The sequence below is a fragment of the Xenopus tropicalis genome, chromosome 9 (genome assembly GCF_000004195.4).
Source record: "Xenopus tropicalis strain Nigerian chromosome 9, UCB_Xtro_10.0, whole genome shotgun sequence".
In the NCBI taxonomy this organism is placed as follows: domain Eukaryota; kingdom Metazoa; phylum Chordata; class Amphibia; order Anura; family Pipidae; genus Xenopus; species Xenopus tropicalis.
The window spans coordinates 83,119,393-83,137,445 of record NC_030685.2 but is presented as its reverse complement, the minus strand read 5'-3'; the positions used below and the strand labels follow the sequence as shown (position 1 = coordinate 83,137,445).

General features: G+C 46.4%; 1 protein-coding gene across 1 annotated transcript; it reads left to right on the top strand.

Annotated features, from left to right (window-relative positions):
- Positions 1-625: 625 nt before the first annotated feature.
- cnppd1 (cyclin Pas1/PHO80 domain containing 1) lies at positions 626-8,861 on the top strand. Its single transcript, NM_203604.2, is given in 8 exon segments — positions 626-845; positions 3,825-3,927; positions 4,811-4,892; positions 4,995-5,115; positions 5,469-5,597; positions 6,233-6,294; positions 6,683-6,800; positions 8,024-8,861. Coding segments are annotated over 8 exon segments (1,374 nt in total). The 5' UTR covers positions 626-746; the 3' UTR covers positions 8,684-8,861.
- Positions 8,862-18,053: the final 9,192 nt, after the last annotated feature.

The window sequence follows — 18,053 nt, the reverse complement described above, 5'->3', positions numbered from 1 at the left end:
TGGGGGTCACCACAACATGAGGAACTGTATTAAAGGGTCGCGGCATTAGGAAGGTCGAGAACCACTGCTCTAGAGGATTAGGCGGTGAATCAAGGGCCAGGATTGGGCAAGTCGGGGGTAACAAGCTGTTTTGGGATTGGGGGGTTGGGTGGTCACATGGGTGACTGGGTGTTTGGGCACAGCTGGATTGGTTGGAGACAGAAGAATAGGGAAAATTAATTTTAAAAGTAAAATTGCTGGTAAATGTGTAATTCTGGCCCAGGTAGAAATCTAAAAACTACTAGGCTAGGCAGGTTGGCCAATACTGCCTGTGGGATATTGGTATAGTTTGGCACACACTCCAATGGCTGTGCAGAAGTAATAGAATGTACTTGGACAATAAAAGTTCATACTATTTACCCATACGTTTGTGATGGATTTTATTTCATTATTGCCTTACAGGCTTCTGACCTTCACTCAAGCCAAATCCCCTTTATCCCCACACAGAGTTGTATTGCCCAGAGGCGCCGCAAGAGGGCGCTCCCACTAGGCTGCCAGTGGTTTCCAGCGGGAAGCGCAGACCTGTGACAGACAGCAGCTGCTCTTCTCAAGTCCCCGCCCTTTCGTGTCAGAGCCCGGAAGCGAGCGGAGGCGGAGCTAGGCCTAGCGGGTTGTGAGGGGAGGGAGAGCAAGGGGCGGCGGGTAAACAAGCGGTCTGTGAGGGATTCGGTGCTGGTTGTAACGTAAATCTGTCCGAATAGGCCGGCATGGAGCGCAGGGTGTTCGGCTCCTTCGCTGGGCACCTACAGCGGGAAGAGAGCAGCCGCCAACGGGCCGGGATCGGGCGGGACTTCCAGGACTTCCCTGTGAGTGACTGTGTGGTGCCCACTGGGGGGCATGGTGTATATAGTGTCACTGGCACATTGTACCTATGGGAGGGGGCACAGTGTCACTGGCACATTGTACCTATGGGAGGGGGCACAGTGTCACTGGCACATTGTACCTATGGGAGGGGCACAGTGTCACTGGCACATTGTACCTATGGGAGGGGGGCACAGTGTCACTGGCACATTGTACCTATGGGAGGGGGCACAGTGTCACTGGCACATTGTACCTATGGGAGGGGGCACAGTATCACTGGCACATTGTACCTATGGGAGGGGCACAGTGTCACTGGCACATTGTACCTATGGGAGGGGCACAGTGTCACTGGCACATTGTACCTATGGGAGGGGCACAGTATCACTGGCACATTGTACCTATGGGAGGGGGCACAGTATCACTGGCACATTGTACCTATGGGAGGGGGCACAGTATCACTGGCACATTGTACCTATGGGAGGGGGCACAGTATCACTGGCACATTGTACCTATGGGAAGGGGGCACAGTGTCACTGGCACATTGTACCTATGGGAGGGGCACAGTATCACTGGCACATTGTACCTATGGGAGGGGGGCACAGTGTCACTGGCACATTGTACCTATGGGAGGGGGGCACAGTATCACTGGCACATTGTACCTATGGGAGGGGGCACAGTATCACTGGCACATTGTACCTATGGGAGGGGGCACAGTATCACTGGCACATTGTACCTATGGGAGGGGGCACATCACTGGCACATTGTACCTATGGCACAGTATCACTGGCACATTGTACCTATGGGAGGGGCACAGTATCACTGGCACATTGTACCTATGGGAGGGGGCACAGTGTCACTGGCACATTGTACCTATGGGGGGGCACAGTATCACTGGCACATTGTACCTATGGGAGGGGGCACTCACTGGCACATTGTACCTATGGGGGGGCACAGTGTCACTGGCACATTGTACCTATGGGAGGGGCACAGTGTCACTGGCACATTGTACCTATGGGAGGGGCACAGTGTCACTGGCACATTGTACCTATGGGAGGGGGCACAGTATCACTGGCACATTGTACCTATGGGAGGGGGCACAGCACACGGCACATTGTACCTATGGGAGGGGGCACAGTATCACTGGCACATTGTACCTATGGGAGGGGGCACAGTATCACTGGCACATTGTACCTATGGGAGGGGGCACAGTATCACTGGCACATTGTACCTATGGGAGGGGGCACATTGTACCTATACCTATGGGAGGGGGCACAGTATCACTGGCACATTGTACCTATGGGAGGGGGCACAGTATCACTGGCACATTGTACCTATGGGAGGGGCACCTATGGGAGGGGCACAGTGTCACTGGCACATTGTACCTATGGGGGGGGGCACAGTGTCACTGGCACATTGTACCTATGGGAGGGGGCACAGTATCACTGGCACATTGTACCTATGGGAGGGGGCAACATTGTACCTATGGGAGGGGGCACAGTGTCACTGGCACATTGTACCTATGGGGGCACAGTATCACTGGCACATTGTACCTATGGGAGGGCACAGGGCACATTATCACTGGCACATTGTACCTATGGGAGGGGCACAGTATCACTGGCACATTGTACCTATGGGAGGGGGCCAGTATCACTGGCACATTGTACCTATGGGAGGGGCACAGGCACATTGTACTATGGGAGGGGGCACAGTGGGAGGGGGGTCACTGGCACATTGTACCTATGGGAGCAGTGTCACTGGCACATTGTACCTATGGGAGGGGCACAGTGTCACTGGCACATTGTACCTATGGAGGGGGGCACAGTTCACTGGCACATTGTACCTATGGGAGCACAGTATCACTGGCACATTGTACCTATGGGAGGGGGGTATCACTGGCACATTGTACCTATGGGAGGGGGCACAGTGTCACTGGCACATTGTACCTATGGGAGGGGGTCACTGGCACATTGTACCTATGGGAGGGGGCACACACCTATGGGAGGGGGCACAGTCACTGGCACATTGTACCTATGGGAGGGGGTATCACTGGCACATTGTACCTACAGTGTCACTGGCACCTTGTACCTATGGGAGGGGCACAGTATCACTGGCACATTGTACCTATGGGGGGCACATCACTGGCACATTGTACCTATGGGAGGGGGCACAGTATCACTGGCACATTGTACCTATGGGAGGGGGGCACAGTGTCACTGGCACATTGTACCTATGGGAGGGGGCACAGTATCACTGGCACATTGTACCTATGGGAGGGGGCACAGTATCACTGGCACATTGTACCTATGGGAGGGGGGCACAGTATCACTGGCACATTGTACCTATGGGAGGGGGCACAGTATCACTGGCACATTGTACCTATGGGAGGGGGCACAGACATATTAAAAGGATATTACTCGGCTGTTTATTGTGACAGTTCATCACTGACATCACTCCCAGTGGAGCTGCCTGATTGCTCTTAAATACACGTCAGTTTCATCAGAAGCCATTTAGCCTCCCAGGAAGGTTACAGACTGCACACAGATGGGGCCCGGCTTGTACTCTAACCCAAGGCTGTTATCCAACCCACCTCTCTCTAGCCTGTACCTATAGGGGAGAGTGTGGGGTAACTATGTAGTGCCTGCGCATTGGAGGGGGACATAGTTATAGTACTAGTACAGTGGTGCTTGAAGCTCATACAAAGGGAATATGCAGTGTTGCTAGCCTATATTATATATAGTAATTCTTTAGATTATAAACTCTTGTGAGTAGGGCCCTTTAATCCCATTTATGTTCTGTATCTCTTGTTTGTTAAATTATTATAAGACCCCTGTTTGTTATAAATGAACATAAAAGTGTGCGTAACTTGCCGAGAACTATATAAATATATAAGGGTGTAATGTAATGAAAGATATAAATGATGGTAACTATTTTAAGACTTTGGGGTCAGTGACCCGTACTTACAAGCTATTTTTAATCCCTGACAGTTTTTGCCTGGACACACCCAGCTGAGCAAGAGGGTCTGCAAACGTTTGTACTATGGCTGGGAGGATGATTGCTCCATGGAGAACTTATCTAGCCCAGTGACAGGTAAGTAGGCTTCTATAGTGACGGCGAAGCTACAGAAACCATATCATACCAGGTTTCTGCCTGTTTTACAACAAATAAGATGACACAGGCCTATTGCTGACTTGGCCCATTCTAACAGAGTCATTAGCTCATTGGTTCATGTACTGGGCCCTTGGCAGGCTCTGTCCAAGCAGCATCTATTGGGCAGGTTTGAACATCCCACAGCACCCCTGTACTTTCTCTTGGCCAGCTGTGTGGATGGCCAAATTACACTGTATGTGAGCCATTTAGCCAGATAGTCGGAAGGCAATTTACCGGTAATTATCTGTAAACCGTAATGTGCTCATCTCACTTCTCATACTACTTCCAGCTTTCTCGTCCCTTTTCCCTGTTATATTCCCATTCCCTTACGGGAGACCCATAGTCCTAGTGCTTATACACAAATAGACCTCTGTGTTAATGTTTTACTGTATGATAAAAATATGTCCTAATTAACTCTATTAATTGGGGGTGGGATATGTAAAAGTCCCCATACAGTGGCAGATGCGCTCGCTTGGCGATGTCGCCAATCGAGCGGATCTTCTCCCGATATCCCCCACCTATGGGTGGGGGATATCGGGAGAATCCAGGGTAATTCGATCGTTTGGCCCTAGGGCCAAACGATCGAATTATAATGACGGGCATAGGCAAAGTCTGTACCAACTAGATTTTCTAACCTGCCCGATCGAGATCTGGCCAATTTCAGGCCAGATATCGGTCAGACAGGCCCGTCGGGAGTGCCCATACACGGGCTGATTAGCTGCCGTAAAGGTCCAAGGGCCCAATATCGGCAGCTAGAATCGGCCCCTGTATGGGGACCTTTAGAGTCGGGATGTTGATAATAAGACGTGTTTCCCTTTACCAGATATTGCAGTGGAACTGCTTCAGAAGGCTGCCCCAAGTCCCATCCGCCGCTTGCAGAAGAAATATGCTGCTCATGTGTCCAGGTGAGTTCTGTGCGATGGCAGCCATACCTGCAGCTGTGTGTATGTTGGTATTAGCAAAGTGCTCCTCGCTGTAGTACTAACACAACTGCTTTGTTTTTATAGGGAAGCCTGCATTTCTCCTTGCTCCATGATGCTGGCCTTGATTTACATTGAAAGAATTCGGAACCGGAACCCTGAATACCTGCAGCATATCTCCTCGTCTGATCTCTTTCTCATATCCATGGTGAGTTTCCATAATGGTTAAATAACTATGTTTTGGAGTTTTTTCCCCCCTCTGGCAGTGCAGGGGTTAAACTAAACCTATAGATGTCTGTTACATGAAATACTGCAGGTTAAAAGGAACAGTGATTTGAAACCTGCTTTTCTGGTCTTGTGGCTAAAGCTGGAGTTGTGCTGTGCTCTCATATAGTGATCACTGCGCGGCTGTTAGTAGAACATGTGATTTTATCTGTAAACAGTAACGCTGATCTGTAGCCATATCCCTACAAAGGTACTGGCACAAAGCAGAATTATTGGATGAATGTCGCTGTAAGGTAAACAGTTTCTAAACACCCTCTTATGTGGGCTTTTCTGCAGATGGTGGCCAGCAAGTACCTGTACGATGAAGGCGAGGAAGAGGAGGTGTTTAATGACGAGTGGGGAGCAGCTGGGAGACTAGATGTACAGTTTGTCAACTCCTTGGAGATGAACTTCCTTCAGGCTATTGTAAGGCTATGATAAGGGCAAGTGTGCCCCCTGCAAACAATTCAAGCGCACAAAATGTTTTTTGCACTTGTGAACATCATGCTTTAGATCAGGGGTGGGCAAATTTTTGGCTCAGGGGCCACATTGACTTACAGACGGGCCAGGCCAGCGTTACGCCCAGAGCTGCCATCAGAAATCACGGGGCCTCTCATTTTCCCCCCAGCATCCTTCAGCTTCCCCCCCCAGCAGCATCCTTCAGCTTCCCCCCCCCCCAGCAGCATCCTTCAGCTTCCCCCCCCCCAGCAGCATCCTTCAGCTTCCCCCCCCCCAACATCCTCCAACTCCCGCCCAGCGACCTTCCCAGCATCCTCCATCTCTCCCCTTCGGCTTCTTCTGACCCCGGCTCCCCGCTGCATCCTCTTATATGGTTGCACCCCTTGCATGCTGACATCACGCGCACGCACGGGGCGCAACCAATCAGGGCCCGGAATTCTTTTAATGGGGCCGGATGGAAAAGGCCAGCGGCCCATACTTTGCCCGCCCCTGCTTTAGATTTTTATTGAGTAAAAAAAGATAAATCCATTAGATACTTGTTGTAATGGCACTGTAAAAATTATTAGTGACCCTAATTAGTGTTTCAATGTCTCCCATCATAGGACTGGAGTCTGTATACACATCCCAGGGAATTCTTTGAGGTGCTCAGATGGCTGGAAGGAAGGTGAGTAGTCTCTTCAGGGGATGGTTATGTCTCAGAAAGCTCATAAAGAGGCGCCATATCCTACCTTTGGCACAATCTGGGCATTATGCTGAGACTTGCTCAGGGAGGTAGCAGGGCTTGTGTTCTGAAAGCGCCATTACTTGAAAGCATTTTGTCCCCCAACCCTATATTTGGGATATTCATGGTACTGTTGCTTGATCCCTGACGCTTAGATTTTTAGACAATGGCAAGGAGAGCTTGAATCCACTGGCTTCTTAAGAAGCCAGTGGATTCAAGCTCTCTTTGCCATTGTTTAATCAGGTGTATAAATAACAGCAGTACAATTTTAATATGTCTCCCTGTGTGTAATGTTCTTTCCCACTCTAACCTGGTTTACCCTTACCCACAGGGTGGCAGAGCAACAGGGTATGAAGAGGGGCTGGTTCACCTACACAGACTTTTGTGCTCTGCTTGAGCAAGGATTGTGGCAGAAAGTGTTTAGTGATTTCTTCCAGCAAGTAACCAAGGTAAGATCTGTGTAGGCCTGATGTGTTATGCTTGCCTGGTAACTACGTCCTGCATGCCTGGTAACTGTATGATGCGTGCTATATGCTATACAGACTGGTTCTTTCATGTACAATACAATCCTGTTCAAACAATGATTTCTCATCAAAGCATTCAAGTTTCCATACAATGTTCCTTCTATAGAAGGAATGGCAGTAGTTAATACAGTATTTTGTTGCCTAATACAATATGTTTGTATGTATGTATATGTTAGGTTCTTGTTGTTAGGCAGGGGGCGGGGTTGTTTTATTTCTGTCAGATTTTTATTTGTTCTCTTTCCCATGTTTAGACAGAATGCGATTTGTTTCTGGTTCTGAAATGCAGAGCATTAATTCTCAGTATTTCCAATTCCTGTATTAGTCCTATTCAATGTAAAAAATGGATAGAGGGTGTTGCCCATAGATATATTTATGTAAATATGTATATTCTTATATACACCTCTACATGAATATTCCTGGTTGTAAGGGTTCTTAAATAAAAGGGAGAGTTCAGTCAAAAATATACATTTATTAACAAAAGCTATTGACACATATCTACAGAAATAACAAACATGCAAAAAACAACGGCACTAAATCTAAATACAATATATTACTGATATTTACAAAGATAATTATAAATGTGGATATGTTACATATAAGCCTCCCTTATACTCATCCTTCCATTGAGTCTGGCATCTGTGTCCGAACTCCAGGAACACACTAACTTAAAACTTAACCCATGCTATTAACCTACCTGATCATAGATGATGTCTCAAGTTCTGATTGGTCAATGACCATTTAGTTAAATTTAGGGAGTTGGCCATGGATTCCTGAGGCCGGTTGGACAGTGGAAATTGGGAAAATGCAGTTGAATTTCCAATACCCTTGGTCAAAGGGGAGGAGACTTAGCAACTGTGCTAAATAGGATGTGTTTAAAGCTTACATCTGTTGTAACCTGATTGTATCTAATATGTAAATAACACAGCATTCTTAAATTCATAAGTCACAATGTATATATAAAATACAGGCATATTGTATTTAATAGAGATATAATGCAAGCAAGTCTCCCTGAGGTAACAGAGGGAACAACCCCTTATAGGGAGCTTTTGCTACTTCATACTTTCAAGTGGACCTTCTACTAGTTCTAATGGAGTCCTTCCTCAGAACATATGATAAAGTCATAATTAAGCTGTTTGTCTCCTTTGCAGCTGGCTTGTATCTTGGGCCTGATGTACCTTACCGGAGTTGCCACGTTGTTTGCTTCCATCGCCGTGCTTCACAAGGCCACCTGGGAAATGAATGGTACACTATTGGTTCCTTCTGTTTCTGATCAAAGCTCAGGTGAACCAGCCCAGCTTCCACTGCTCGTGCCAGCTACTGTTCCATCAGAGGAGTTCATCCTACCTCCTGATTCAGTTCCATCATGGTCTGTGGGAGAGGAGTCACTGGAGAAAAGGTCTGGTGTAACAGCCACTGCCTTGTACCTGTGGGGTTCTGTGCTGACAGCGCTCACTTACAGCGATACAGGAGGGGTTAATAACGAGGAATCCCCACCCCCAGACTGGATTTGCCCTTTCTGTTCTAAACATAAGGTATCCACTTTCCATCCTACCAGCAACAAGCAAAACCACACTCGCTGCAATTCTAATTATCCAACTCTTGGTGCCTTACCTGGACTCTTTCGTTATGGGTTTCCCCGCACGCTGTTCTGTCGAAACCACCCAACCTCACACTCGAGGGAAAACCCGGACACTTTCCTACCGCATAGGCCTTTTCCAGAGACTGACTTGGCACATCCAGACCAGAACAAGTACGCCTTCTGCACCACTGAATTCTCAAGGTTTAAATCTTTTATAGTCCCCGGTTAGTGAAAAGTGGGCTTATGGGAACATCCAGGCAGAAATGACACACACACACCCAGCCTATTATTTGGAAGCCAGAAATAGAAATATCTTCTAAATCAACTGCATTTCATATATTCTTATTCTTTATGTTGATGCTTTTTAGCGGGTTTTAAAAAAACAAACAAAACATTTTTTGCTGTAACCTTCAGCTAACCGAATCTGTTTGCAGGTATGAGTGAGGTTTTTCTTCATTTTGTTTTATTCTTGGTAAAAGAGGTACTTTTCCATTAGCAGGGACTATTGGGTGGCTGTAGAACAAGCGGGCTTAGTGCTAATATATGCAACCCTTTGTGACTACACAATATTGTGCTACCTGCTATGTAGAATAATGTTCATAATGGGTCACAGATTCACTCAATCTTCCAAAATAACACCACCTATATATCACTTATTGTTGCCCCAGACTGGATACCAGTCTAGTGCTGCCCCTGCCCTGACACACTGGGAATCAGCACCAAATCCACACCAGTTTTGCACTTTACCCAACATTTAACAGATCTGAAAAATGGGAAAGTACCCCAAAATACACCCACACACAAATAATACCAGCAAGCACACAATGGTATGTTTGGCACTTACACCGATTGATAAAATCACTTACAGACAGACTATGGAATGTTGTGGTCCCATTTCTAGAGGGAATTTACAGAGTTTTTTTTTCATTTACAAGATACTGCAGGAAAGAATTCTATATTTTATTATTCACAATGGGAAAAGGATTTGTAAACTAGTGAGTACTGAGATGGTTTTTATGTTTTAGGGCAATGGTGCATGGGCTAATTCCACTTGTTATGTAGCTCACTTGGTGGGAGACCCAGACTTACATAGGATTAAATGGGGATGCCTTACTTTTGTTTTTTGCCCGCCAACCTACAAAGCTCTCTGTGTGCTATTGTCCTAATGTTGGTGGCAGTTTCTTGGAACCGATTGCTTTTGGGTATGTTGTTTTCCTGGGATTCACCACATATTGATGACTGTGATTAATGTGAGCACTTGAGGGTGGCTGCCAGTGCCTTTTATCCTAAAAGGAGGCACAGTTTTTAAAACTGAAAGGGATTACACTAGGGATACACTAAATTCAGGGTGGGCAAACTACGGCCCACGGGCCATGTCCAGCCCGTTCGGCTTTTTAATTTGGCCCGCCGACTCCACAAGTCTCGTCATGCGAGACTCGGACTGATGAGCGGAGATGGCGTAACGCTGGTCCGGCCCCTCTGTTGGCTCCTGAGCCAAAAAGTTTGCCCACCCCTGCACCAAATACATCATTTTTAGGATCGGTGCAATTTTGGCTTTTGATCTAATACTCATTCCTCCAAATAGCAAACTTATTCTGAAGTCGCTATACTGATTTCAGCAATATTCCCAAAAAGTAGAATTATCTGGTGGGGGGGAAAGTGTCAGTTTCACAGAGTTTTAGGGGCACATTTACTAATCCACGAACGTCCGAAAAGTGTCCGAATGCGGTTTTTTCGTAATGATCGGTACTTTGCGACTTTTTCGTGAATTGTCGCGACTTTTTCGAGCTCTCAATACGAAAGTTGCGATAATTCGCGAAAGTCGTAATGGCTATGAAAAAGTCGCGACAATTCACGAAAGTTATAATGGCAATGAAAAAGTCGCGACAATTCTCCAAAGGCATAATGGCAATGAAAAAGTCGCGACAATTCTCCAAAGGCATAATGGCAATGAAAAAGTCGCGACAATTCTCCAAAGGCATAATGGCAATGAAAAAGTTGCGACAATTCTCCAAAGGCATAATGGCAATGAAAAAGTCGCGACAATTCTCCAAAGGCATAATGGCAATGGAAAAGTCCCGACAATTCTCCAAAGGCATAATGGCAATGAAAAAGTCGCGACAATTCTCCAAAGGCATAATGGCAATGAAAAAGTCGCGACAATTCTCCAAAGGCATAATGGCAATGAAAAAGTTGCGACAATTCACGAAATTTGTTATGGCTATGAAAAAGTCGCGACAATTCGTGCAAGTCGTACCGGTTACGGAAAAGTCGCGACAATTTACGGGAAAGTCGTAACGGCGAGGAAAAAAATCGCAAAATGTTCGTTTTCCAATCCGAATTTTTCTCATTCGGATTCGTGGATTAGTAAATCAGCCCCTTAATGTTAAGGTTTAGCTGAAAACTAAAGCATCCTGTCCTGCAAAAAGTGCTAAAATATGGCAGATTCACTAACCTAAACTGAATTTAGCGCATCGCTACCCATAAACACGTACAGAAGCAAGGGGGTAGCCAGATGAATGTACATATAATAGGAGCAGAGTGAGAGCATCTAAAGCAGATTCTGGGATTTGCTAAATAAATAGGGACTTTAAGTGAGTTCAGAAAGTCAACAAAGATTGATTTGGTAGGCTGGTGGTTACTATAGCAACACTTTCTAAAAATGGTGTCTGATCCAAAAAGCTCCAATACATCCCCTGATTTGGACATGAATGGCCGTTAGGAGACCCCCTTATAGTATTTTCTCATTGACTGTGATGTTGCTGTGTGCTGTCTGTTGTACGTATTTTGCAATACAGCCACTTCTAGAACAATCATTTTTCCTTCCCCGGGGCCTGTAAATAAACGGCTCTTAATTACTTCTTTCCCTTTCAGTGGCAAATAAACAGTGCTTTGTGTAGGCTCCTTTGTTACCTACTCGTTAGTGTTGTCATAAGGATTTAAAGCATCAACTTCCTTGACTGAGTAAAGACTGTGTGTTGTGTAATACTCTCAGTGACGCAGCCCCAGTGTCTGGGGGCAAACATGGCCAAAAACATGCAATCTATGTGGCAATATTATGTTTATGCAGTTCACTCCCAACAGGTCTCCATAGGCCCCTGTAATGATCTGATCATTTGGCCCCTACTGACGGGTCTCCATAGGCCCCTGTAATGATCTGATCATTTGGCCCCTTCTGACAGGTCTCCATAGGCCCCTGTAATGATCTGATCGTTTGGCCCCTTCTGACGGGTCTCCATAGGCCCCTGTAATGATCTGATCATTTGGCCCCTTCCAAAGGGTCTCCATAGGCTCCTGTTATGATCTGATCATTTGGCCCCTTCCAAAGGGTCTCCATAGGCCCCTGTAATGATCTGATCATTTGGCCCCTTCCAAAGGGTCTCCATAGGCTCCTGTAATGATCTGATCATTTGGCCCCTTCCAAAGGGTCTCCATAGGCCCCTGTAATGATCTGATCATTTGGCCCCTTCCAAAGGGTCTCCATAGGCTCCTGTAATGATCTGATCATTTGGCCCCTTCCAAAGGGTCTCCATAGGCCCCTGTAATGATCTGATCATTTGGCCCCTTCCAAAGGGTCTCCAAAGGCCCCTGTAATGATCTGATCATTTGGCCCCTTCCAAAGGGTCTCCATAGGCCCCTGTAATGATCTGATCATTTGGCCCCTTCCAAAGGGTCTCCATAGGCTCCTGTAATGATCTGATCATTTGGCCCTTACTGATTGGTCTCCATAGGCCCCTGTAATGATCTGATCATTTGGCCCCTTCTGATGGGTCTCCATAGGCCCCTGTAATGATCTGATCATTTGGCCCTTACTGATTGGTCTCCATAGGCCCCTGTAATGATCTGATCATTTGGCCCCTTCTGACGGGTCTCCATAGGCCCCTGTAATGATCTGATCATTTGGCCCTTACTGATTGGTATCCATAGGCCCCTGTAATGATCTGATCATTTGGCCCCTTCTGACGGGTCTCCATAGGCCCCTGTAATGATCTGATCATTTGGCCCCTTCCAAAGGGTCTCCATAGGCTCCTGTAATGATCTGATCATTTGGCCCTTACTGATTGGTCTCCATAGGCCCCTGTAATGATCTGATCATTTGGCCCTTACTAATGGGTCTCCATAGGCTCCTGTAATGATCTGATCATTTGGCCCCTTCTGACGGGTCTCCATAGGCCCCTGTAATGATCTGATCATTTGGCCCCTTCCAAAGGGTCTCCATAGGCCCCTGTAATGATCTGATCATTTGGCCCCTACTGACGGGTCTCCATAGGCCTCTGTAATGATCTGATCATTTGGCCCCTTCCAAAGGGTCTCCATAGGCCCCTTTAATGATCTGATCATTTGGCCCCTACTGACGGGTCTCCATAGGCCCCTGTAATGATCTGATCATTTGGCCCCTACTGACGGGTCTCCATAGGCCCCTGTAATGATCTGATCATTTGGCCCCTTCTGACGGGTCTCCATAGGCCCCTGTAATGATCTGATCATTTGGCCCCTTCCAAAGGGTCTCCATAGGCCCCTGTAATGATCTGATCATTTGGCCCCTTCCAAAGGGTCTCCATAGGCCCCTGTAATGATCTGATCATTTGGCCCCTACTGACGGGTCTCCATAGGCCCCTGTAATGATCTGATCATTTGGCCCCTACTGACGGGTCTCCATAGGCCCCTGTAATGATCTGATCATTTGGCCCCTACTGACGGGTCTCCATAGGCCCCTGTAATGATCTGATCATTTGGCCCCTTCTGACGGGTCTCCATAGGCCCCTGTAATGATCTGATCATTTGGCCCCTTCTGACGGGTCTCCATAGGCCCCTGTAATGATCTGATCATTTGGCCCCTTCTGACGGGTCTCCATAGGCCCCTGTAATGATCTGATCATTTGGCCCCTTCCAAAGGGTCTCCATAGGCCCCTGTAATGATCTGATCATTTGGCCCCTTCCAAAGGGTCTCCATAGGCCCCTGTAATGATCTGATCATTTGGCCCCTACTGACGGGTCTCCATAGGCCCCTGTAATGATCTGATCATTTGGCCCCTACTGACGGGTCTCCATAGGCCCCTGTAATGATCTGATCATTTGGCCCCTACTGACGGGTCTCCATAGGCCCCTGTAATGATCTGATCATTTGGCCCCTTCTGACGGGTCTCCATAGGCCCCTGTAATGATCTGATCATTTGGCCCCTTCTGACGGGTCTCCATAGGCCCCTGTAATGATCTGATCATTTGGCCCCTTCCAAAGGGTCTCCATAGGCCCCTGTAATGATCTGATCATTTGGCCCCTTCTGACGGGTCTCCATAGGCCCCTGTAATGATCTGATCATTTGGCCCCTTCTGACGGGTCTCCATAGGCCCCTGTAATGATCTGATCATTTGGCCCCTTCCAAAGGGTCTCCATAGGCCCCTGTAATGATCTGATCATTTGGCCCCTACTGACGGGTCTCCATAGGCCCCTGTAATGATCTGATCATTTGGCCCCTACTGATGGGTCTCCATAGGCCCCTGTAATGATCTGATCATTTGGCCCCTTCTGATGGGTCTCCATAGGCCCCTGTAATGATCTGATCGTTTGGCCCCTACTGACCGGGCCCCATAGGCCCCTGTAATGATCTTATCATTGGCCCCTACTGACGGGGCCCCATAGGAAGCTGTTGGACTGGCATAATGAAACCCCGACACCGTTCCATATGATATTAGACTGAGTGTGTGGATCTGCTTACAGGGATGCCCTTATTCTTCTAATCCATTTATCTTTTAGTATTGTGTTCTATATACAGGTATGATTATAAAATACCAGTTTGCTCTTAGAAACAGCAGGAAAGGCACCCTTGGGCACTTTAGCGCTTGCTGAACTACAAGTTCCAACATTCCCCCCTCAAGGGAGTTGCAGTTGTGCAAGAGCTGGAGTGTCGATGTGCCGACCTGTGTTACAAGATGTTACAGCACTTTAACTAAAATGATATGTTTAACCCTTTGGGTTCAGACGTTGGTTCTTCCCAGTGGAGTGAAGGCCCCTTTCTCCCAAAGCGGTGAGCATCCACTAATTTTATGCTTCATGTTTATAATAGCAGAGTTGTTACTATTTTGTAGGAAACGAATAAACTCCTTGTGCTGCAATAAAATGAGTATTTGTTGACTGCAAGCTGCCATGTTTGAGTTTTTTCTTTTTTACACATAACTTTAAAACCAGAGAAAACCAGCAGCCTCCTGCGATATCGACTCGCCAACTTGCCGACTTGCCATACACGCACCAAATATCCTACGAAACGAGGTTTCCTACGATATTACCGGTGTGTGTATGGCCAGCTTAAAACTCAGTAAGCTTTATCAGAAAGGTCTATGTAAATACAGCCATAAGCACTCACAGAAACGCTGCACTCTCTATCAAGTCCAAGTCAAGTCTATCGAATCCTCTATCAAAAGCAACACAGGATTTCTTCTCCTCCTTTGTGTAAACATGTACTTTGGTATCAGACTTCCTCTCTCAGAAAAATTCTTCATTCTCAGGGCCGGGGTCTGTGCAGCTCTCTCCCCCTCCCTTCTCCTGCTCCCCCTCCCATAAGAGTTCACTCCCCTCTTCCATCTGAATGTGTGATCTGAGCTACCAGCCCCTAGAGCTGTACCAGGGAAGCTACTGAGACCAAGCTAAAATGGCAGCTGCTATCTTAAACAAACAGAGGGAGCTTCTAGGGCTGTTTACTCAGGTATGGTAAAGCTTTCTGCAGAATAAATATAGCGTTCTAGGTGGTAATATGTCAAATCTATTGGCAGTAAAATACCAAAATGCGTTCCTTAATGGCTGTAATGGCCTTGTGTTTGTGAAATGTTAGTTCTCCTTTAAAATGATTTTCACTTCCAGTAAATATAATAATGGGAAAGTGCTAGGAAAGAATTGATTTAGGAAAATGCTGACTGCACCGGGGCTTTCTCAGTATAGGAGGGAATGTAAAATAAACACGTTGTACTGGTCTGCAGCAAACAGGTACACCCCAAGCCCGGAATGCTGGATATTATTTGCTTAGAATGGAGTCTATGGGAGATGGCCTTTCCGTAATTCTGAATTTTCTGGATAAGAAAAGGATGAATATAGAGTTCTCTCTATTCTCACCCATTCATAAATATGCCTGTGCAATATCTATACAAGTGAATAGAAAGAAAGATGTGATTTTTTTTTCTTTTTGCTCTATGCTCTGTTTTAACCCTCTGATAACTATGTCTCTAAGAGCCGTGTCAGTCAAGGCGTCTCCTCTGCCGGCGTACTTACACCTTGTCCGACATGGCCCTGAGTAGCCGTGTTAGGGGTGGGCCTCAATATAAATAGCAGCTGCTTCTCTCTTATCTGCATTCTGCCGTACAGACATTCTGTAATGTTAAAGGGGGACTCCACCCAACACCTGTTTTTGTTTACGCAACTGTAATGTACACACGCATATGCCCATCGTTGAAATTCGGGCATTTGGCTCTAGGGCCAAACTATCGAATTCGCCTATCGCCCACCTTTAGGTGCGCATATTGGGAGAAGATCCGCTCACTTGACAGCCTTGCCACACAAGGGAATCTTCCCGTGTCTGGCCACCTAAAGAAAAGGACAGTAGCAGGTATGAAAGGGGGCTTGCTTGTGACCACTGAGCCTGTCATTAAGTTCATAGATAATTCCATGTAATGGGCCAAATATCAGGCCTACAAGTCATCAGGTGCAGTGTTATATTACAAATAAAAAGAGAAAGGAAATGAAGTTTGCCTTTAAATAAATAAACTGGCAGAGTTCAGCATTCTGATTGTTACTGCACAGACACTGCCCGGTTCCGGCATGACACGCTGACAGCGGGAATTTCATTTACATTAAGCCTGGTGGCACTGCTGACTCACGGATTTCTATGGAACGGGAACAACAAACATTCACATTTAACAGGAAGCGGAAAAGAAGGCATTTGTTTGATACAGATCCCCTGAGCACTTTTGCAATTGCCTATTTTTAATATTGGTTGGTTATGTTTCCTCGTTTGGGCACAGCGGTCTTCCATACTGTTCCTGGCAGCCATGGGGTTCATTATATGTCTATGGGTTGTTCTGTTCCCTGGCATTTTCATTCTGTACAGAGAACTGGAGAGAGACAGCTGCTGGCCTCTAATCCAAGACAATGACTGGAACAAAGGGGAACATCACCCTAAAACCATTGTTTTGCCAAATTAAATTAAAGAAACAATTTTCCAGTGTATATTTATGTCACTGGATGTTAAGTTTTTTATCATTATAATTGATACTGAAAGCAGCATTTGTTTATCCCTTTGTTCCGACTCTTGCAACTATGTAGCAGGTGCAGGTCTGTTAATATGCTGGTTTCTGCTTACAGTTATAGTTCTACATAGTCAGAACCAGCACGTCAGGAAAAACAGCCAGGCAGACACTGCTTTCAATAGAAATTACATTTACACGTAACTTAAAAACCAGTGAAAATGTAGGAAATTGCTTAGAATTACATATTATTATTGGGCAACACACAGTTTTTGGGTATAGTTTCCTTCTTAAGAGTGGCTAGTTGTTAGGTACCTACAGGGCCACCATCAGTTATTATGGGGCCCATACTACTGAGTTAGGAGGGACCTCCCTGCCAGGGACCCCAATTTTTAGTCCACCAGTCAATAAGGCTTCACCCCAGGTAAAAGGCATGGCCAGCCCCTGATCTGCCCTGGCAACTGCCAGTTATACCAACCTTACTGATCTGCCCAAACTCCACTTGCTCCATCACTATTTTTTTTTTTATTATAATCACTGAGGGTGACTAACAAAATGGCATATATATAGTAGACAGAGAAGACCACACCTTCACAACAAAGCAGCAACCCTGGGTGCAAGTTAAAAAAATAAAATTTAGAGAAATTGTACGTCAGTCAGAATGAAACCTCAAAGCAATGATTAAAAGCAACATATATCTGAGGTAACGTTTGACAGGTTTAAGGAGCGGCTGAAGATAATGAATAAGTGACCCAGATTCTGCCCCACATCCAAACAACATCACATATTTTGCAAATTCTTGACTCCAAGGGTGTCTGAGAGTATTATCATGGCTACGGCATATTACGTGAGGTGCAGGGTTGCCAGTTTTATTTTTCCAAACCAGCCAAAGTCAGTTCTAAAATAGCCCAAAGCTAGCCGAAAGCCACTTTGAAAGTAGCCTAAAAATAGCCCAATATCATACCTCCCAACATTTGAAAAACAAAAAGAGGCAATTTTTGGCCACGCCCACTTTTGTGACCACGCCCCAATTAACACACCCCATTTTTTTCTAAAAAAAAATCCTTTTATATAGATGAAATGGTGGGATCAGATGCAAATGTGCTATACCCTCATACTGTACTACCTAAGGAAGCCCACAGAGCCCCCCCATACACAGTGCCCTCCCATATACAGTACCCCCCATACACAGTACCCTTTATATACAGTACCCTTTATACACAGAGCCCCCCCCATACACAGTGCCCCCCAAACACAGAGGCCCCCCCAAACACAGAGCCCCCATACGCGCTCCGACTCCTTGCGCTACTTCTCTCCTGTGGCTCCTTCGCCTGCGGTCCCTGGCCCTTTTATAAGGTTGCGCCCCG